At 35.8% G+C, this 24,135-nt stretch overlaps 2 protein-coding genes across 2 annotated transcripts; one reads left to right on the forward strand and one right to left on the reverse strand.

Moving 5' to 3' along the window:
- Positions 1 to 10,799: 10,799 nt before the first annotated feature.
- Positions 10,800 to 15,325, reverse strand: LOC144439153 (acyltransferase PGAP2-like). Its single transcript, XM_078128423.1, has 5 exons — positions 15,073 to 15,325; positions 13,949 to 14,198; positions 12,803 to 12,918; positions 12,226 to 12,334; positions 10,800 to 10,933 (listed from the first exon to the last, which is right to left on the reverse strand). Exons 1-5 carry the CDS (start codon positions 15,238 to 15,240, stop codon positions 10,800 to 10,802), a joined length of 777 nt encoding a protein of 258 aa, XP_077984549.1. The 5' UTR covers positions 15,241 to 15,325.
- A 423-nt stretch (positions 15,326 to 15,748) lies between these two features.
- On the forward strand, positions 15,749 to 22,857 carry LOC144439154 (WD repeat-containing protein 55-like). Its single transcript, XM_078128425.1, is given in 8 exon segments — positions 15,749 to 15,843; positions 17,135 to 17,242; positions 17,812 to 17,906; positions 18,934 to 19,094; positions 20,026 to 20,132; positions 20,671 to 20,770; positions 21,356 to 21,525; positions 22,590 to 22,857. Coding segments are annotated over 8 exon segments (1,104 nt in total).
- The last annotated feature ends 1,278 nt before the right edge of the window (positions 22,858 to 24,135 follow it).

Here is a 24,135-nt window from a genome sequence, read left to right on the forward strand (position 1 = left end):
TTTTTGACTCAAAGAAGGGACAGTTTGTTGTGTTCACTACCTTAGCAATCCACAATTAAAACTCTGAGACTTTTGTTCCATCACGGTTCATCCCTAGACTTTCCCCTCTATTTCAACCTTTACCCCCTTGAAAAAATGTACGCTCCCAACTTTCGCAGGAAATAAGAGCCTGAAATTGCTGACACTTGGAAAACAAAGTCAGTATTGCGAAAATAATATAACGGGAGCGGTGCGGAGGATATGACTGTGTTCTTCCAAATCACAACGATGTTTCCTATTTCGACATTTGTTCTTGTTCTGTTCGGAAACTTCTACGTGGGACATACTTTCGTACCAACAGCTCTTAATTATAAGTCTGACAACCACGTTAGTGATCACCATCATTCTGAAAATTCCAAGAAGCCCGATGGCGTCGTTCTAAATCCATTGACACAGGCAATACAGACACGTCGCCAGAACAAAAAGAAGGAAAATGCCCTCTTTGAAATACCGAATGACGTAGAATATGGTTCGGCTGCCGATCTTATGTTTCAAGATTTTGATTTCGATTACGACGTGGACCTCGAATCAAAACTCTCGGATTTAGAGTCACAGGTTGAAGAACTCAATATTAAGGTTCTTGAAAACTCACTCCAACTCCTCAAGGTGAGAAAAACTGGAGGAGGAGGAGGAGGTGATGATACGGGTCTGAGAGAAGAATTCGCACAACATACACATACTATCAACAACGTGAGTAACTCTATACGACGTTTAGAGGGACTTGTATCGGGACAAACAGATCCGGATCCATCTGTGTTCGAACGGTTGAAAGAACAAGCTCGCATACTGGAACATTTGACCCGGACGCTCAAACAAGCCCTTATACATAGTGAAAACAACGAAGGCGACATTGCAACTATCAAGAAAAATAACAGAGAAAGGTATCATGCAACCGTACAGCGTCTCAACGAGCAAGCCCTGTTGATGAAAAGTATACAAGACGAAATATCTCTTGTGCAATTGAGCGATGAACTTGATAGAGCCGAAATCGAAAAAATGAGACAAGTTAGAGAGGAATTTGTGGAAATCAAATCAGGTGTATCGCGATCTATGTCGAGTTTACACGAACGAATGAATCAAATGGAAAGAATTGTGACCGAAGTCAGAACTGATGTAGGTGGTTTAGAAGATGAACTTGTTGATGATATAGAGAAAAACAAGGACAAACTTTATGAACAGAATATTGATTTGATTCACATGACGTACGGGGTCAATCAAGTGGAAGGCGATCTCCAAGACTTTCTGGATGACCATGAAGACGATGTGAAAGACATCGAAAAGGACATTGCTGATCTAAATCAAGAGACCGACGGACAGAGGATGCAGCTTGCCATGATTGATGATACGCTGGACGATATAAGGTCACTGTGTTGCGGGGATACGAAAGAACTCGGGGATGAAATATCATCATTACGAAGTGACATAGCCCACCTTCGAGAAAATACGGACGAATGCTTCCTAGACACGACCACCCAATTATCAGAAATGGAAAGTATGTACAGGAACTTGAGAGACGATCACGATGACCTCAAAGTGAAATTTGTCCACCTCGAAGATTTAATCAAATTAGAAAGTTTTAAACGCCAACAAGATTCGGATTATTTCAACGCTCATATACAAAAGTCCAACCTTGAACGTGGAAATATGCGAGACAAACAGTCTTTCGACCTAGCTGGCATTAAAGCAGCCATCAATGTCATAACAGATCGCAACCAACAGAATGCTGAGGAATACACCGAGTTACGCACGCGCTCCGAGTACCTGGAACGTGAAGATAGGACCCTGCAGGAACAGATAGAAGAAATACAAGACTCTATTCTGAAGTTAACAGAAACTATACACGTTAGTACTGAGGCCAACAGACATTTTCTCCAACAGTTGATACAAGATTTGTTAAAACCCCGTGGCATTTAAAACAATGTATTTGACATTTTGCCAACATGTACGACTTGTTGACAGTCGAGTACATGCATGGGCAAGAGTCGGGGCCAGCCACATTCTTTGTGGTTTACACGTACACAAGGTCAGGAAGTCCTAAACAATGCAAAGATTTTTTTTCGGAAATTATATACACTTGCTTGACTACTCAGAAAGAGGAAAGGGATCAAGGATAGTATCAAGAATAGTTATATTACGCTGTGCCAAAGAATATATCAGGACACGTGTGATCAGGATTTGCATATGGCAGATCTATTATATTTTGGAATAGACCCATACGCAATGTCAAAGAAACCATGCCTAGAACACAACAGTTATGTGTTTAGTGTTTACAAATATAGTAAATTTATCCACATACCTTTTGGTATGTTTTTGTCAGGTTTCAGTCAGGTTTCAGTACTTTTTACGAAATACTTTACTACTAAAAGTTTAGTAATTCTATGTACAAACTTTATGTCAGCACAATACTATAGTATAGTGTTTGTATTTGAAAATGTTTGCCGTTACGCCTTTAACAGACACACTCGCGGTCTGGTAACGTTAACTCTCCTTGATACCTTAATTACGAATGTCATTTAAAGGCCAAGGTTTCAATCCCAGACTCTTGCATAAGTCTTATTTTATCAGTGGAGATATAAGGTTACCTAGGATCATTCTTTTATTGGGGGGGGGGGGGCAACTTTTTCTATAGCATTGCTAGGCGACCATTTTTTTTTCACATGTTGAATTTGTTAATCCTAAATTCGAATTTGGAATTTAAAAGTCTAGGTGTCATTCAACAACATCGTATCAAAGACATGGCTATCAAATTCCTCTATACTTATAACATGTCTCAGTGACAGAGTATAGCACTATGCGTATTTATTGCACGTTGATCCAGTAACCTTACAAATCCATGACTCCCACACACCACATAGCATTATAATTCCATCCATATGTTGATCTACATGGTTGTAGTTAACAACTCCGAGTCGGAAGTACTATCTCGTAATATCGTTGTTGTTGTTTTTTTTATTTCCCATATTTGTGTATTGATAGTTCGTTAACGTTAACGCTAATATTGACGTTTCATATTCTTCTGGAATATATTTTTATCGAGTTTTGTAATCGTAAATTTAGACCGTGTGTTTAAAAAAAAACCCCACACAGTATGGTTTACCGCCATCAGAATCATTTAACAGTTGTAAAATGTGGCCCCAACACTACGTATTGTTAAAACATCAACTTTCAAACAATTACATTCACTGTGAAATATACCACCATTGTTATTTAAATAATTCTAATTCGGTTGGAAATAACGCAAAGAAACGATTTTTAGCTAAAACGCTACAAAAATGTCCTTCATATACCCAAATATTGTCCTGTGAATCGAATAACATGATATCATAAAATCGACGAAGAGAAAAAAAACAACACTTGGTATGTGACGGTACAAGTAGTAGTTAATATAGTTAAACGAAAAAAATATTTTCTAAAAACATGCACATGTAAGTTGATCTATTTTCATTTTCCATCTGTCAGGATTTACTTAGTCTTAGCGATCGTATGGGTTCTATTTATGCAGCTGGACTGGCATTTTACTTTGGAAACACTCAATTTAAATAAGACGGGTTTGATCTTATTTTATTTAACTTGGAAAAATTAAAAAAATAGTGTGTTTCCGATAACGAGACCGACCCTAAACATTTTTAACATGCAAAGGTAAAATTATGATAATTTACTTCTATTTCTCTGTAGATTTTCTGGTCAATATATCTTTGATTACTTTTTTTCTAAATCACATTCCCGAGAGAAACAATGTCATTTCAGCCAATAACAGCACAGTCTGCATATTTTGTTTGTCTACTTCTGAATCACATAATTGTCTTCATTTACTTCTTTTCTGATCAACTGCTACAGAAGTATTGTAACCAACGAGTATCTTGTCTTGGGGCCGAAGTAATTAAAATGAAAATGTAAAATAAAATGAAACCCCAACCTACCTACCCTATTTTTGAAGTCGTGTTATCGGAAACAAACATTTTTTTTTTTTTTTTTTTTTTACATTTTTGCCTTGTGTGCCTGCTTGAGTTTTGCTCGTATACTAGCCTGTACAAAATCCATGACTCTTTGACAATGTACAGTTTTATCAATTAACGACGTCATAGTGACGTAATAGACCGTGAATTCTGAATGTTTAGAGGGAAGTATGGTTGATTTAAGAGTTATTTTATGTTATACTGTAGGGAATTAATGAGGCTTTGTTGATGTATGGTGACCACGTACTCTCATAAACTAGTTTGATGAAGTTTGTCGGAAAAGAATGTTTTAGTGTTGTTTCCTTTATGTTATTTGCATATATACCATACGACTTTTACACATGTTCCATTTATTTCCTCTGTGGAATTCGAAGTACTGTGTCAATAAACTTTGTTTTTGCACTGATATGTTATCAAACTGGCTTTGTGCCTAAATTGCTGAGACTCGCATAGTTTCCTTCAATTATAATTAGATCTAGAACGGAAGCTGAGAAGCAAGCCAACCCTCAGTATGGGATATGATCCGCAATGTGCGTGGAAGACTACGAACTTTTACAGTGGTGGGTCCACGTCTACCGTATAACTCTTCTCGTTTTCAGGTCATATTCATGTTGTAAATCATATATATTTAATCAATGGCGACACGCTTTAGTGTAATAGTCACGTACATATGTATCTAGCAACGACGCAAACTTACAGTCGACGCATTCAGTTAATACTATGCAGTGGACTCACTCTGAATGATATTTTAGGGGTGGAGGGGTGTGTGTAGGGATGGGGGGGGGGGGGCGGGGGCGGCCAACAGCGAGTTAGCCCGTACGATTTCATCATTATCATAGTCACGTATCCAGCAACGATGCACAACAGCTGCTGAAGTTATAATTGCCTTCAATGGACTCACGATCATGCTGAATGATTTGCCGTGCCATTTCTCTGATTTCATAATTTCTCTCGAATCCTCTGACTTAGTATTATTACATGAATGGGGCTGATATTTTACTAATTTTTCAATCGTATTCCTTCAGTGCTTGGTTTTTATTTTTTTATGTTATATAAAGCTACTTTACTTTGACTCTCTTAAGAAGGAGACGTTGGGGGATGGGAGGAAGGGGAGGAGGAGGAGGAAAGAATGAGGAAAAAATTACAATGATCTGGAATCAGAGTTTAAATGATTGAAGAATATGAAGATATTTGAAATGGAGATATTCGTGTAATTTGAGACAACAAAGTCATTATATATATAATGACTATACAATGCGCTTATCACGTTCAGTCAATTGCGAGCTGAGGTCATTTAATTTCTTGAATGTTTGAACTCTATTTCCCGGAAAAGACTACTACCTTTTTTGAAATATACCGGTGCTCATGCATAAGTAATAGCAGTATTTGCACTGTATAAACCGAAAACAGTGTTGCATAACTGGATGCGAACGATCGAGTGTACAATGCACACGAAATCAACCAACTTATTATAATGATTGGACAAATCTGTTTTTACCTTTAGCATTTATACTAAACAAGGAAATAGAAGGAGTAAATTCTAAGAGAAGGGAAGAGAAGACACATACACATACACACACACATATGCATATACATATACATATATATATATATATATATATATATATATATATATATATATATATATATATATATATATATATATATATATATATATATATATATATATATATATATATGAAGTCAGTGGTAAGATTTATCCGTAGTACATCAACATCTCCTGACGAGTGATTTACTCACGAAACAGGCTTGTAGAAAAAACCCAACTTGATTTTCTTCTACCCTCAACATATATATATATATATATATATATATATATATATATATATATATATATATATATATATATATATATATATATATATATATATATATATATCAGATTGATACTCACCGAGTTATATATATACGTGTACATACACATACATGGACATATTTATATATATATATATATACATATAATATGCGAAAGAGGCAACCCTTCGCATCACCAGCCACTTTATAGCAGGCGAAAAAATAAACTTTTACAAAATTCTTATTTTCGGTAATTCTTTTGCAGAATGCATCTTAGATTTTGATCTAGGTAGGACCCATATGTCCTTGACAAAGTCTACTGACCTTTCAGTCGAAGTAGGGCATAATGTAGTCACAATATGAAATTTACTAAAATTGTGAATATGTCATCTGTAACGGGTATCACACTTCATTTAAACAGAAAATTGGTTTCATTGACTTCACTGCATATAACAACAATTGTCAAACAAGGCAAAATGGAGAACATAGTGAATAAACTGCGTTACGAATTTGATATGGCGGAGATGTCCATGCCGTATATAGCGGTTTGTAGGTTTACGACGTTGTACATACACCACTGTGCATGTGGTAATTCTATGAGGAGTCACAGACATTACGTCATCGACCCAATAGCAGCTAATAAAAGAAGTGGTTCAACTCACAGACAAGGTGTCTGTGTTTACGTTCAGCCATATTCCATCCTTGCCCGTACACGAAAGGGTCTATGATTCCATTTGCGGAAATAGAACAATACGCGCGGTCTGTAAACTTTACAAATTGGTCGTTTCCTGTCACTTGAGACCATGGATTGTGAACAGACTGTCTATTTGTAGACTAAGTACAGTAATTATAGTAACTATGAGGAATAATATATAAAAAGAACTATTTAAAAGGAAAATAATAGAAGCATAGAAGAGTGTACATACATGGAAGTATGACCAACCCACTTCCATGGTACATGTAAGCCTTCTGCATGCTAAACTTGCGACACACAACGATGTGCAGTATAGAACATTGCATCGCTCTCTACATTCTCGCAAACTCCTTTATTTGTTTCATTTTAAGATAGCCTCTATGACTGCTATGGTTGATAAACTTCTATAGCTACATGAAGTAAATTGACTGAAATCAACCACATACAAAGTGTTAAGTTCTGTTACGGATAAAGGGTCTTGAAGTTAATATGTACCTCTCTTGCTGGTTTTCGCCAAGATAATACGATCAACAGGTTGTTCAAAACTGAATTGCGCGCCCTCAACGACTAAATTTGTCAAGTTCAACAGCAGGTTTGTATTCAAAAAAACTCATGACACTCATTTGAAACAATGGGTCACGAGAGGCACTGGTGACATAAAACAACATCACACTAGATAATGCAAACAAAGACGGAAATACATGTACTATGTTTTTGCTATTCGAGCTAACACGATTTGGCTAACGTTTATGGTTGAAATTAAAAAAGCGCGTTTTTCATGGTACGTTTTTGGCAGTTAAATCACAGACGTTGGGGAGAGATCCAAAGTGTATCAACTTGAACGGATTTGGTGAGCTCTCTCCAATGTCTATTACTGTACACGTAACAAGTTTTTCCCTGGCATGGAACTTACTATTAGGCGAGCACCGGCAGCAAAGTCTCAGTCAGTTGTTGCTATATGAAAGGGCAATGTCATGATTTTCAAGTTCAGTTTTTTTTTATGTTTCTACATTGTGCCACTGTAAAGATAAATATGGGATCTTATCAGAGTGGATATTATCAAACTTAAACTGCTCTGTGGCTAGTAGTAGTACTTGAGACATTTGGCCCATTTGAAAGTTTCAGAACAACCTGTGAGGGCGGGCTACAATCTATGATTTCTGATGAGATTCTAGGAATCCTTACAAAATGAGATATTTACAGAGCCTTGATAAAGATGGTGATTATATTGATGGTAAATATATTGTATAATATTGTCGCAAAACCATACATATTATTAACCCAAAAACTTGGGGGGGTCATATCAGAATGTCAATGACAGGTTGTAATACATGTTTATGATATATATTCACACATTGTACATTACAACATACTACAACTGGCGACATCAGACCGTTGACAAATGGAAGCTGTTACAAACAAAGAAAGTAAACAAATGAATTTGATTACTAACACTTGTCACCGCAGAGGCTTGTATTACACACCACGGTTTGATAAGAACAGTTTGTTTTATGATGGCCTCTTTATGTGTACATGAAATGCCATGCCAGGGGAGCTGGAAATTTGTTTGTGAACGTGAACTATTATGTAAAGTGGTCATACAATTGTTCTTATCAAATGATGGAATGTAATACAAGTCTCTGTACTTCCAACATACTGTGCCAAGTGTTATTAATCCAATTCAGTTGTTTACTTCCCCTATTTGTAACAGGTTCCTTTTTGTCGACGGTTCGATGTCAACAGATGTAACATACTATGCCAAAGAACGTATACTGGGATAGCGTGACATCTAATCAAGTACATATACTATCTCCATGTTTTGTCCTTAGATGTCGGGGCTCAAAATTTATGATGGTACGATCCAGTGTCTAGACTACCAATTTTTGTCATGAGGCTAGCATAATGATACAGTTCAGTTTCTACAGACTACCAATTCTTAACACGAGGCTGGCATAATTTCGGCAGCTGGTAGTCCACTTGAGCTGCTGCTCATCATGTGACAATTTCAAAGATACAGAAATAAGATTTAGGGACCAACATGACAGTATTTCTCTGACACACATATATCTTTCTTATTTGAGGTCCTCTGTTTTCAGTTCAGGTATACGGAACTAGTCACCATCCTTGTACTATCAATTTTGGAAAGTGGTAGCCCACTGGAACCAACAAAGAGCCCTGTATGTACAACATTTTAGCACAACTGAACTTGTGCAGTATGCAGTTGTGCTGCAATGTCATTGGCAGTATTTTTTGTATACAGTGTGTAATTTAGTGAGACACAACACATGGCAAAATATGTTATTGGTCTCTATTTTTGACGTTTATTTTGATTTCAGTACAAATTACAATTTGCAAGACAACATTCACTTCTTTCAAGCCAGTGAGAAATTTTACTAAAAAAATTAAACACTTCAAACAACTTTACTCTGAAGGTTCCTGAATACAAAAGATAAACTTTGTGCAAACTGCAATGCTCTGAGAAATCCCATCAGAATTGTGTACTTTTTGAAATTCAAGAAAAAAAAATTACTATGACATTTCATAAAATGAATGACTAATAAAATTTGTGATATGAATTACAATAAAGTTATGGTGGTACTTATCAAAAGATGGACTGTGAGGGCGGGCTACACATGCTTGACTTCTTTACTCATGAAGACAGAGCAAATACATTAATTTTATTTTTTTAACTTGTACACATCTAGCAGACTATCATGGTTAACAAAACATATCTTTGCAAACAGTCCAAGAAAAAGACATATTGAGGTATCCATGAAACAACTTTTTGTGTGTGTTAGTTTTGAACACAGAGTGAGCTAGATGTTGGACCTCATCTGATTTTCAAAATTCCTTTTATATTCACTTTGACTTTGTCAAAATGAAAGGGAAAATGAATGCCCCCTGCAATCAATTACAATTTTTCAATAAAAAAATATACATTCCAGTCTAGTTCAGTTTTTATGATAGGAATGATGCATCAAAATGTGTACTTTGATGACCTATCAATGACCTCTGACCTGTGATATATGACCCATGACCTACTATTTGATTGTAAAAATACATAGCAAAATTTCTTCTACAAAGTACAATAAAATGTACAATTTCACATATTTTCTTTTAAATTTGAATTTTCGGCAGAGGAATTTTCTTTACTATTATAGTGGTATGATTTTGAAATGTAAACTGAAATCGATCACTAGGTAATCTGAGCGTATAAAATTTGAAGTCAAAAGACTACAACTGTTCTCAAGTTTTGTTGTATATGTACAGCGCGTTGCAGGTTGTTGTTCACTTGCACTGCTTGATATGAGCAGCAGAAACCAATATGAAACAACTACATGTGCTAAACTTTAAGACAGCAAGATTTCTTACTGGTCTGAACGAAATAAACCATTTCAACGAACTGCAACTGGACGCAGAAATGTGGCACCAAAGATTTGATTTTTTTGCATTTGATGTTTGCATGGTGGCACGTTAGTTCAGTTCACCGAGACAAAATGTAGCAAGACACTGTAGCATGTGCAGTTTAGTATTGCTTTCTACATGTTTGTATCAAACAGCGCCAGTGAACACTAACCTGCACACACTGTATATGTCAGTTGATTTTTTTTTGGCTCTATCTGGGTTACTGCTACTGCCATATTCAAAATCTGTTCAAATTTTGACTTATAACGATATATATTACTCCCAAACATTTCTCTTTGTTCAGCCGAGGAAAATATGAGTGGCCTAAGGGGCCTTGTCACTACAAGTCGCTTGACAAGTATTTTCTGGCTGAATGAAGACAAATATTGGGGAATAATAATTAATGTAATCATACCTCCTAAAGCATAATTTATGGAAAATTAGGTAAACTTCTGTGATTCGGAATGTTTTGACACATGTTTTGAGTACAGTTATGTTGACACAGGTTATTGTGTCATAGAATGACCTGGGTATATAATCCGTATTTTCTGTTCGAAATCCTAAATATAAACAACTATTTGGTGAAGGACTGGAAAAAAACATGTTCCATCACATCACAGTGAAAAGTAACAAGATCTGTATGATATTGTTGTTGTTGTTGTTGTTGTTTTCAAAGTGTAAGTAAAATGAATGAAATCCTATTTTTGATGAGTTTGTATCACAAAGTAACAAAACATGGTACAGCACCCAATGAAGTACACAGAAATATATATCAGGCACACAGATTGCATAGGCAATGCAACACACTACCATAAATGACATCCACTGTTCTTCTGTAACCGGTGAAGCACAAAACAACTCCGATGTACTTTTTGTTGATGGTTATATATCTAGTCTGCCTTTGCCAGTGATGTACTGAAACCGGCCACCAAATCTTTATTCTTGAATTGTAAGATCTCTAATGAATGGAAACCAATATTGGAGACCACTACAAAATACTCAAAGAATGCATACAAGGTATAGACTGAAAAAAGAAAAGAAAAGAAAAGAAAAATTTATTAAAAAATTTATTTAATAGGTTGACATAATATTTACACTGCATAATTGGTGCAGAATGAAACAAAACAGCAAAACAAAGACATTTACATAAAAACAAAAAAACAAACAAAATGAAACAATCTGAACGGCATCCTTGTTGCAGAGTAACAAAAAAAGATACATTTGGATACATAAATATATTGGGAGAAGGGTCATTTTTATATTTCACACACACATATCAAATTCCATTCTTTTGCAGTCACATGTTTCCAGTGTTGAGTCAAGTGACCAATCCTGTACATCAGTCTGGTGATCAAGTCCACAGGTGTGAATGAAAGCAGCAGTTTAACTTTCACAAAAGTTTCAATAGTTGTAATTTAAATGCTGAACTGAATGTATGCTAGGAATAAATTATTGGACTGTGAATAGTTTTTAAAATGTGTGAACTTGTTACTCAGGTGGACACCACTAACAGTGACATAATTTACATATAGGCTATTTACTACATAATCATCTGCAAACAGGCATACTAATAATGGCCATTGGGGGCATGGCCAAAGTTACAGGTTAACGCTGATATAATCTAGTTCCTGACGACCATATTCCGATTTTACAATACATTATCTTCACACATTACGGATAAAGTAGAGTAAAATCTGAATACAGACTAACGCTGATAGTACTAGTATTAAAAATGGTTAGTGAGCAAAGTAAAATCACACGTTACAATGTACTCAGGTGCTAGGCTAGGCTAACACTCCCCACAACCTTGACATACTTCCCCACATTACAACACAAGACAGGCTAACAGTAAAACTTGACAGTGAATGCTCAGATTCAAATCCATTGCATAACCCATCTGTTTCTAATAATAATGAATAATGTTGGTTTCTTATATAGCACTTTCCCACGCCGTGGTCAAAGCGCTTCACAATTATTACCCCTGGCTCGGATCAGAACGGCACAACAGCCCTTTTTAGTCTTTCTCAACTCCCCGGTGAGCATACAATCCGTTGCAGCAATTTCAGCGCATAGGATTAAAGCCTTCACATTGCAACCTACATCCCACCAGGTCCCCAATTATACAGCTGGGTTGACTGAGGCACAGTCGTGGTTCAAATCTTGCCTAAGGACTTTAGCCACTCAGAAACAAACAGCAGGCAGAGATAGGGCTTGAACCTGCAACCTGTAGATTACACTTGTTGCGTTTATCAGTTCTATAGTTTACTTACTAAAGTGACACTTTCTAGATTAGATAATATTTTGAGATGTACTTACTTCCTGGTTCACAGTAAATATTATGTCGAAAAAAAAAGTAGATACTGATAAAAAATGTAGCAACATTGAAGAGAAAGAGTCCTAGGAACACCTTCTGTTGTTGTCTTTCCTGAAAGAAAATCAGAAATTCATTGTTAGGATATAATGATATTATCTAAATAGCAGTGGCAGCATTGTCATTGTCATTGGTGTCATCATCATCGTCACCATCGCTGTCGCCACCAAACTAGTGTACCATTATTGCCATCACATCCCATCACCACCATCTATCATCATCACTGTCACCGTCGCCACCAAACTGGTACCATGCACTGTTGCCACCACAACCCATCACCACCACAATACAAAATCAAAATACAGCATATATATATATATATATATATATATATATATATATATATATATATATATATATATATATATATATATATATACATATATGTACACATGCATTCAAACACATGCATGCATTACAAACAAGCAAACACACACACACACACACATACAGACACACACACACAGACACACACATAACACAATATATTAAAGTTCTATAAAAAATCTGGTTTACAAGTACCTCTGCACTGAACTCACTCCATGATTTTCGTTTGGAAAGATAATACTGGATATTACTTGTCAGCATGTTGAACATTGATGTTACCATGAATGTAATAAAGAAATTTTCATGTACCACTGTATGGAACAAAAACACAACAACGTTAAAATGTAAACAATTTCCAACCACGTATCATTATAATATATATGTGTCTGTAACAGTCACCATCATCAATTTCTTTTATGAGAAACAAGTTTCGAAGAAATGTAGTGAACAATATTTACAACTCTTGATATATTTAACATGTTATTGCCAAGACAACTATCATGTTATTGCCATGACAACTGTCATGTTATTGCCATGACAACTAGCATGTTATCGCCAAGACAACTAGCAGGTTATTGCCAAGACAACTAGCATGTTATCGCCAAGACAACTAGCAGGTTATTGCCAAGACAACTAGCATGTTATCGCCAAGACAACTAGCAGGTTATTGAAAGACAACTACCACGTTATCGCCAAGACAACTATCATGTTATCGCCAAGACAACTAGCAGGTTATTGAAAGACAACTACCATGTTATCGCCAAGACAACTATCATGTTATCGCCAAGACAATTATCATGTTAACATCAAGGCAACACTTTAGGATCCACGTTTGTATTTAGCAGGCAAGAATCTTGCATATGTTTAATACATTAAATGACCATTATATTGCTTCATTTGTTAGCTACTGTTTTTACATTCCTTGGAGTCTAGTTTGTGTTCACAATTGCAAGAACTTCCTACACTATTCGGGATTTTTTATAGATATTTTGCATTACTGTATTACATGTAATTGTATTGTGCTGTACTGTATCACAAAGTACTGTTTAGTGTATATTGTGCTGCATTGAATTGGTCATGTAATGTAATGTAATGTAATGTAATGTAATGTAATGTAATGTAATTTAAATGCCAGTCGTGATCGGAGACCATGGTTAAAATCCTCCAATAGCCAGTTAATAGGCTAGTGTAATACAGTCTGCATAAGTCTGAATGCTAACTGAGGTTTCTAACCACACTGAAGGTATAAATCATAACGATACTGTATAGGAACTATTTAGACTAAGTCTGCATTTACAAATTGCAAATTTTGGAACTATATTTACACTGTCGCTCACTTACGTTTGTACTCTCTGGATGACACCATTGTAAGTCCAAGCAAACATAAAACCTCTACAGAATGGAAGATTTCTGATGCCCTACATAACCATGGATACCATGAGTTGGTACTGGGAATCCTAGAGTAGACATCATAGATATACATTGCCCCTATTAACCTTGGGACTGTGTGTAGAGCAATACCAATTCTCCATATATATTTCTGTGGTGAGAGTGAGATAGCTGCACTAATAGTTGGTAAGTAGTTTGGAACCTGGAAGCAAATTAACACATTATTAACATTATTATTAATATTGCCTATAAAATTACAATGAGAGAAAGGTTTTATTTTCTTCTATGTCAATGAAATGTGCTCATTTTCACACCTTAAATAGCATTTATAAAAAGACAAATTTTTGTATATTGTTAGGTCAGATGATAAATTTCCACCTGCGAAATTCCTTTCTGACACATGTAAATCAAAACAGATTTCTCCAGCAGTTAATTTATGAATGCAAGTATTGTGGCATTTTGTCTTTGTATTTTCTTTACTATGCTTTCCATAGCATGTTGTTGTAAGGTAATAAAGTATGCTTCTCATTAATTCTACTGTAGTGTTGTCAAAGGTCAGTCATTCAAAATACTAACCTCAGAAATCAATTAACAAGAATATTAACATGAATACTAACAAACTAAATATACCTGTTAATAAAAGCTTAAATATTAGTGTACTTTATAATTGAAATGAAATTGAGAAAGAATAACACGTTCTCCTAAAATGTGTGAGCTTTATTTCGGCATACATCAAATAAATAAAATTTATCGGTTTAACATCATATTCCACCATCATTTTGAAAAATAGTGTGTTCTGATCGAGGTGATAAATTAGACAATTATGGTATTCTGTTCTCATTATTTACAAGTAATGTTTTTTATGGAATTCTAAAAAATATCTTTCATTTCAAAACGTAGCCTTGCAAAGTGTTGGGGAACTCGATTTTAAAGTGGGTGCCTTATCTAGCTACTAGGACCTATATGGTGAACATCACGGGTTGAACTTCCAATTTATGCATTCACTTCCATGACACGTCCCAATATGACAGAAATACTGCAAACGTCTCCTAAACATATTATATTAATACACTTACCTTACAGTGTGTGGATACGGCCTGCTCATAATTATTCACAAAACTTATGGCGATGACGGCAACGAAGGAGAAGAAGGGGAGTCCTGCAACAACGAAGACCACATACACTATAGGCCAACGTAACAACCTTTCTTCGTTGCTAGGGCGCTGTTCGCGTTCAACAAACATATTTGATTGGGTTCGTTCCTACTATCACCGATACAATGAGATAAAAATGACCAAAACACCTCTTTCAACCGTCACCTGCACCGGAGTCCTGTGTTAGTAGGTCAACCGAGGTCGAATGTAGAGTGACGAAATATTCAGGAATAATCAATGTTTTATTGGGGGGGAGCAGACAAAGTGCATTTTCTAAAACTCACATTTCTATTTTTGCGATGAATATTTCATTTTTAATAATCCCATATTTGTCACATTTTCATGATATAGTTTGTCTCAGTGTGGGCAATACTTTTATATGTTTACCATGGTTTGTGATGATGTAAAATAATATATATTTTTGCAATAAGTGAACAAAACGTTTTAATGGTTTCCATGACTTACATTTCTTGAGAACTTTGATAGAATAATAAATGTTATTCTAAGTGCTACAGAGTGCAACGGTAAAAAACTATTTCTGGTGATGTTGATGGGTTATGTCTATTTTAAATACATCCCTGTCCCTCCAAATTTTTCAATGAGCCAACCCTTTTGTGGAGGAACGAAGTTGAACAAACAACTACAAAATGGCAGCCTCCGATGTAAGTAAACGTGTATTCAATCTTTTGATGTGTCTGGTGATCAAATTACGGTGTGTATGACTTTCTATGTTTTATTGCAGGACAAAGTAAAGAACACTGGTCGCAAGCTAAGTTACTGACAGCACTGTATGTTGTTCACACCAACACCGTTTTTATGATTGTAGTGTATGTTGTGAGTCAGAATCGAGCTCGAGTCATGGAACCACACACTGCATACAAGTACTACTGTATGCAAGCCAGGCTAACACTGCTCCTGCTGGCAGACGGCGTATGGGACTCGATTCTGACATTGTGGGCATTGTTAGAATCGAGTCCCGACTTACTCGGTCTGCAAGCAGGACTAACCCTACACGAAATAGGTTCTGTGAATGATTATATAGGTAACCAAACTGCAGTAATTGTAGTAGCTTTGTTTCTATTTACAACACGTGTTTATTTTCATTTTTTTTTTATATTTTAATTTGTGTCACTAGATGTTTTTGTTTTCTCACAGGGTTTGCAAAAAAAAATCTAGCAGAGGACTGAGAGCGATGGAACGAAACTTCCACTGTTTAATACTACAGTTAACATGTAACCTAGCTGCAATAATTGTAGCGTCTTGTTGCGGTTTTGTGGTTTTTTTCGTCTGTTTTGGTGACTTTTTAAGTTTTTGTGTTTAACCCGCACCTAACGCTACAATATTCCTAGTGCAGGAATTCCAATCAGCTGGTGCGATGCGGATCTGCATCGCACGTATCAATCCCTATTTTCGCCAAAATATCGACCTACCCACGGAAAATCTGACATTTCCTAACCGCAACACTGCTTATGAATCCCCCACAGCACAATCGACGCCCCGATCTGCCCTTTCCCCCGTCAAAAACGGCCGACGAACATGCGAGACTAGACAATTTTGAAAACTTTCGCGGCTACGAGATCTCGGCAAATGTATCGCGTGATCAACGACCTTCGTTTGCAGATCTCATGAGATATGCAAATATGCCCAGCAACAACGGTTGTCAAACATGTGATCATGGTCAAGCTTTCGCCATTGCCATGTGCGAAGATGTCGAGAACAATAGTGTTGCTAAAAGTTATCAAGCTGAAAGTGTTTGACACTTTTCGCTTGACCACCCTCACATGTGGTTGCTATGGATGCAATAGCTCACACTAGATCTCATGAGATGTGCTGTGAGATGAAAAACGACTTATTGAACATGACCCAGTCACTCCAGGACCCAAGGTTTCAAAAGCAAGCTATATTACATGTACATGTACATAATATGATATTTTAAATGATACATTAACATGTTGTTTTTTACTGAATCTTTTTTTTTTTAGAGAATCTGTATACCAAATGCAATTGACTGTGAAGAGGTTGTACTGAGTTTGAGCTCACACCCATCTAACAATATTGTAGCAACTGGACAGATTGATGGTAATGTCATCTTGTAAGTTCATTTACATTGTTTGTATATTGTCAAAGAGACACTGTTTATGAGAAAAGAATAGTTTTCACAATTTCTGTTTGATATTGGATTTTTACATTTATAAAGCACATGAAATATACTTATAAATATCACTTGCAATAATTGACACAAAAATAACTGCTGAACGAAAAATGCATGAATACATAAAATTTACAGTCGAGAAATAACCCTTTAAATGCCAACATCTTATTTAAATGTGTAATAGACAGTAAGACTTCCTATAAACCAAGTCCTTACAGGGTTACATCTAATTTATTAACATTACTTTATTAAACTGACAAATATACCTTATAACTCTTTGTAGTAGAGTGTTTTTGTCATTTGTTTCGTATGTTTTTGATAAATAATGTACGGATACATATTATAACAAACATAATGCCTGTTGTCCACTCATAAACAAGCAAAACAAACCAGTGCATGGTATTTGAATTGAAGGACTTTGTTTCATAACCAACAAGATAATATCTATACACTAGATAGTATACTACAATTTGTACATGGTATACATGTATGTTGTTCTATTCCTGTAGATATTCATATTCCTTGGAAGAAAACAAACAATTACAAAGACTATCACATCATAAAAAGTCATGCAGAGTTGTTGCCTTCACAGAGGATGGTGAAGGTAAGTTAACGTGTATTGGATACAGTTATGCTTAGCAACTAAGACCATGCCCATAGCAACAGTACAAGGACATGTATATTGCACAGATAACTACAAGGATGGTTAGTAATGGGAATAAACATTCACAATAAGAAACACAAATGTGTTTAGCAACTTCCATAAGCCAGAGCAAAATTGATTTCTATATTGCATAGATAATAATCTTTATGGCTCAGATATGTGTTTCACAGACTGAGGTTGTGTGGTGGAAACTTAAAGGCTCGACGTTAGGAGGGCCCGTAAGTAGCACTGCTGAGGTCTGCAAAACCTGTATCTGGGCTGTAAGGTTTTTATCATATGCCCTGTTTAGCATTAAACTGGTATGGACACATAATTTGAAATGAATAATATAATCAACATAAATTGATAAATGAGACATAATTTGATGGTAAGAATGTAAAATATAGCGAAGCAAAATCAAAGCCAGATCACTGAGTGTACAAATATCAATGACTGTGCCACTTGCCATATTTGGGCAAAGTGTGTCGGGGCTTGATACAAAATATTATTGCACAGGTTCGATGCACATGCTGTGTATGAAATCACATCGGTAGCCATGCTGGTTATATGAAAGCGATATCAATGGGTTGGTCAGTGAATGAATACAAGTATTCATAGCAATAAAGACCAGGCTCATAGCAATGGGTAGGCAAGTGAATGAACAGAAGACCAGATCCATAGCAACAGCCAAATGCCAAGTGTCTTTTGCTGAGGTAACAATCATGAAGGCTGTCAAGTGTAGAAGTATTATAAACAAAAAAGTGCTACAGTAACTATGGCCATGTCAAGTATCTTTTGCTAAGATAACAAACATGAAGGGCTGTCAAGTGTATAAGCATTGCATAACAAACAAAGAAGTACATATCAACTATAGTCATGCCCTTAGCAATAACCAAGCACCAGTATCTTTTGCAAAACATTTGCATGGTGCCATTTGCATGGTTTTACATGTGTATAATAATTTTTTTTCGTGCTTGTATTCTTGCAGGGCTATTTACCGCATCAAAAGATAAATCTATCCGGCTAGTTGATGTCAATACTTGTGAAGTCAAACAAAAGTTTAAGAAAGCCCATGATAGTCCAATTTACTCTCTCTTGGTTGTTGATGAGAACTTGATTGCTACTGGAGATGATGATGGGACGTTAAAGGTGATTAATAATAATAATAATAATAAAAATTAGTATAGCACCATATGTCCATGACAGTGTTGATAGGCATTTGCATGTAAAAGAAGGAGAAAAATCACTTGAATAAAAACAACAGAACCGTTTGAAAAAAAGACACAAAAATTTGTCAAAAAGGTCAAATGAAAGTCATGTAGAGGTGTTGTAGTTTCAAGAAAAAGAAAATGTGGATGGTGAGTGAAGGAGTCATTTAGATGTGTTGCCATTCTTTGATGTATGTTATATACAATATGTAGCAGGTTTTTGTTGTTAGTAAGTAGGTAAGTAAGTAAGTAACCAATTTCCTTTCCGGGGGGGGGGGGGGGGGGGGGTTCACATCAAAAGTATGGTCCTAGGTTAGGTATGGAAAGCTGTACAAGTATTACCAAATGAAAAATGTTTCCTTCACTTTCTGATGGCAAAATTAAAGTGTATTTACAAGCATCATGTCCTCTGAAGTTGATGATTAAGTTTTCTTCTTATGGTTATAGATCTGTGTATTGGTTTGTACATAAAATTGATTATTTCTTTATTTAAGAAAAAACACCAGTTCACAGTACACTGGTAAGGGCAGCCTTAGTTAATTCTATGCTTCTAATGACAGACCCTATTAGTATATTTCTTCAATCTTGTGAATAATATTTATACCATGGTTGTTTTAAAGAAAATTAATCTACAATACTGATTCTGGCGTGCTCAAAATATGAGTAAAAGTTTTAAAAATTACCATAATTTTCTCCAATTTTTCATAAATATTGTTCACAATAGTTAGGTAAAAAAAAACCTTATCACCTAAGGGTTTTCTCACTAGTTGTCTTTAGCCTTGTAGTGACAAAGCCCCTTAGCTCACTCATGTTTCCCTGGCTGAACAAAGAAGAATATTGGGGAGTAATATGTAATCTTAATTTTTTTTTAGGTTTGGGATTTAAGGAAAGATAAAGCCATTATTGAAATGAAAGAAACTGAAGATTTCATTAGTGATATGGTCATTGATGCTGAAAAGAAAATATTACTTACAACAAGGTACCACAATTATTTAAAACAGATCGAGAGAAAGATGTCAAGTTTGACGATTCAGGATGTTCATATCCTGCAATGTCTTCTTGATATTAGCAACTTTCAATTTGTTAAAGATTATTTTCATTTCTTTCCTCCTATACTATTCTAGAACACCATTAATGCTCAAGTGTAAGTGTGGTGCACTCTGGGTATTGTTAAAGTGCTTGAAGTGTTCTCTGCGCCCGTACTTTCATGAGTGCAGCGGTTGAAAGTGCAGCAGAAAACACTGCAAGCATGAATACAAATACCCCCACAGTACCCACACTACTACTCACTTGGCATTGGGTTCTGTTATTATTACATATGTTTCTCTGGAACATCAAATGTTTGGGTGACGAAATTGTGTCATCAAACCTGTTCATTTGGTTTACCATTCCATTCAAATCTGGCTCCTCTTATATGTAAGTTGCAACTCTTTAGAATTCTCTATTGTCATAGCAACACTTAAGGTGCATCCATATTTATCAAAATCCTAACATATTAACTTATTATTCTTTTGTAGTGGTGATGGTACATTGACAGCTTTCAACATCAGAAGACGACGAATGGATTTACAATCTGAATACATGGATTGTGAGTTATTATCAATTGCTAAATGTAAGGTAAGACATCGATCTACAAAATATTTTGCCACAGATTTCATATACATTATGTATTATTTGTTTTAATCCAAGCCATGCCACTGTGCTGTTCCAGATTTTCTCAGATATCAACTCATGATTTGGGTTCAGGTTTGTTATCTCGCCACTAAGATTTATGTATAATTTATCATTCTGTAATTTGGTGGTAAATGACCAGTAATTGATTTAACAACCGATGTTCCTTATATATAAATCAGGAATCAATGTGCCTGGTGGACCAATTTCCTAAAAATTACAGTTAATCAAAGCCCCCAACTTTGCCAAATGATAGTTTATGTTTAGTTGTTTTGAAATAAAACAAATTTTGCAATTTAACTGATTTGTTTTCAAGGAAGTCAACAAACTTTCATTTTCCTATAGAATTAAACACAGTACTTGGCAGCCATATTGGATTCTACAATGGCTTCATTTGGAACTCTATGTGTGGTGACACCGTTTCTTTTCTTTATTTGATATGAGAACTGGTTTGACATTAACAGTAAAAGTTGAAGATGTAAATGCTGCAACTTTATTAAATTCGCGTCCAATCTTTTAATTTGTTCACAGCGTGGAAGGAAGATAGTCTGTGGTACAGGTGATGGTGTTTTGAATATTTTCAATAAGTCAGAATGGGGAAACATCAGTGATAGGTTCCCTGGTCATCCATTATCAGTAGATTGCATGCTACCAATAACAGAAGACATCCTCTGTACAGGCTCACTTGATGGTATTATCAGGTAGGTTTAATATTTCAATTCTTGCAAATTTACCATAGTGGAAAGATAGGTCATCACAAAGTCCTGCCCAAATATGGCATCATTAGAGTCATAGTGAAACGGTAGACCTTTGCAATGTCCTGCCTAAGTATGGCATGATTTAGTCACCACAGTGAAATGGTAGAGTCAAACCCTTGCAAAGTCACACCCAAATATGGCATTATTTAGTCACATAGTGAAATGGTAGACCTTTGCAAAATCGCACCTAAATATTATGGCATGGGTTAGTCACCAATAGTTACATCTCCCAGTTACACAAAATGTTGGTTATGAGTCATATGACTACGAGATTCCATGGTCTGAAAGTCTCAATCTGAGTTTAAGCCATGATTTTGTGTTGAGTAGGTATCTTTTAGTCAATCCATTTCACAATTCTGCATTCATGGAAACGGCCATCATGCAGGTTGCTGGTATATATTCTCATTGATGAATCTATACAACACTTCCAACTTGTATTGGCACTTAGTGGCATTTGAGACATGCCTGTCGATCAGTTAAATCTGCATAATTTGTCAAACTCTCAACTGGACCACATAGTAACAAATGTATGGCATGCCAAATGTTCGTATATGACACCTAGTAGTTATTGTAATTCTAACCATGTCAAACCATCACCTAGGAAACATATTCACAATTCTTATGATACCAAACTATCACTTAGGAAACCAATCAATGTAATGCACGTATACCATGTGAAACCCTAACCATGATGGGACACCCTCTCCCTTCTACACTGTGTCTCTCTTAATCAGCGACCCCTCCAAAACTCCACACCAGTTTGCCATATCAGTGTTTATGTACACGGCAGTGAAAAGGGTAAAGTTTACCTAAGTTCCCTTGGTGATTTACTTGGGTTTGGCACCAGTATTGATGTACAGGGTATGGACATCTGTGCAATGTGTATGAAATTTCTAAACACTGTTTTGATGAGCCAGATTGTATATTGTTTCTACCCTTATGGTTTCCATCGTATTTTGAATTATGACACACATGCCTGTAACCGTATCTCATTTCTTGTTTTCCAGGGCCGTACATATTCTTCCTAACAGATTCCTTGGAGTTGTTGGTGAACACGATGATAATCCAATAGAAAGCTTAGCTTTGTCACATGACAGGACGCTACTCATAAGTTCATCACATGACCAAAAAATAAAATTTTGGAAAGTGGACGACCTGGACAGTATAGAAGTGGATCCGAGAGAGAAGGTGAAAAAAGACAAAGCCAAAAAGAAAAAACTGAACACCACTGGAAACACAGAAGAGGACTTCTTTGCTGATCTTACAGAAGATTGAATATAAATATTAACATTGTACCACACAGTGATATTCCCTGAAAGACTTTCACATTGAACGAATTCACAATGCTGTGCAGCTTTTCGGTTTAATACAACCACACACAAACCAACATGAAACTATGTATACCACACTTCAATAGCAAGATCACGTTTTTTTTTTACCTTTATTGTAAACGAAATAAACCATTTCAATGTATTTCAACACCATGCAGACGTTTGGACACCGATGTTTTTCTTAGTATCAAACACTCGATGAAGGGGGCTTAAAATGTCCTTTGCGGTGTTCATCTAATGTCTGTATGTTGACATATTCATCTAATGTCTGTATGTTGGTATGTTCATTTGATGTCTGTATGTTGGTATGTTCATTTGATGTCTGTATGTTGGTATGTTCATTTGATGTCTGTATATTCTTCATTTAGACAATTGTAGCAAGAAACTGCACTCATTCAATCTTGCTATCTTAAAGTGTAGCATGTCCAGTTTCTTGTTGGTTTCTGCATAGTTGTATCAAACAGAAAAGCTGCACGGTATTGTGAAATTCATTGTATGTTTTTATAATCAGATTATTGTTTTACCGATTTATACTATACAATTTTTCTCCAGAGAAATCTCAAATGTGATTTTAATAAATAAACTATATTTATAAAACTGGATGAAATATTATTTTCTGTGGCATCAATAACAAAATATGTTTTGGCTGGTGAGAATGAAACCATAAAACTGCATTTACTGCCCATTTCAAGTTAGTGTTCACTGGTTGTGTTTTAATATAACCATGCAGAAAACAAATATGAAACAACACTCTAACTGCTGTTGTATGAAATGTTTTCAGCAGAGCTTCTACAAATAAGACACACCCGGCCTGTATGGTATCCTAGTATGCTCATCAATGTATGACGTCATGGAGGCCCATTTAAATACCTCACCGTTGCTAACGATAGATGTGTACAATGTCACGCCCTCTCACCCTTTTCACATCTACATGTACATGTATCAATAAATCAATTAGTCACTAGCAGCGTTTTCCAAATGCTTACACCAGTCATATCACGTCGTAGCATACAAGAAGATCAACTCTAAAACGGAGACATGTTTCCTATATCAGAGAGAGAAAAATATAGAGGAGATAACACTGTCACTGTACTGGATAAGGCTGGGGGTCATGATTTACGGGCATGAACATTCTAATGGTCTGAAAAAAAGGGGGAGCTGAAATATTTTGCTCTAGATTTGAACTAAATTAAACCTCAGGATCAGTAGTTTACCGATTAGA

The sequence above is a fragment of the Glandiceps talaboti genome, chromosome 8, assembly GCF_964340395.1.
Source record: "Glandiceps talaboti chromosome 8, keGlaTala1.1, whole genome shotgun sequence".
NCBI lineage: Eukaryota > Metazoa > Hemichordata > Enteropneusta > Spengelidae > Glandiceps > Glandiceps talaboti.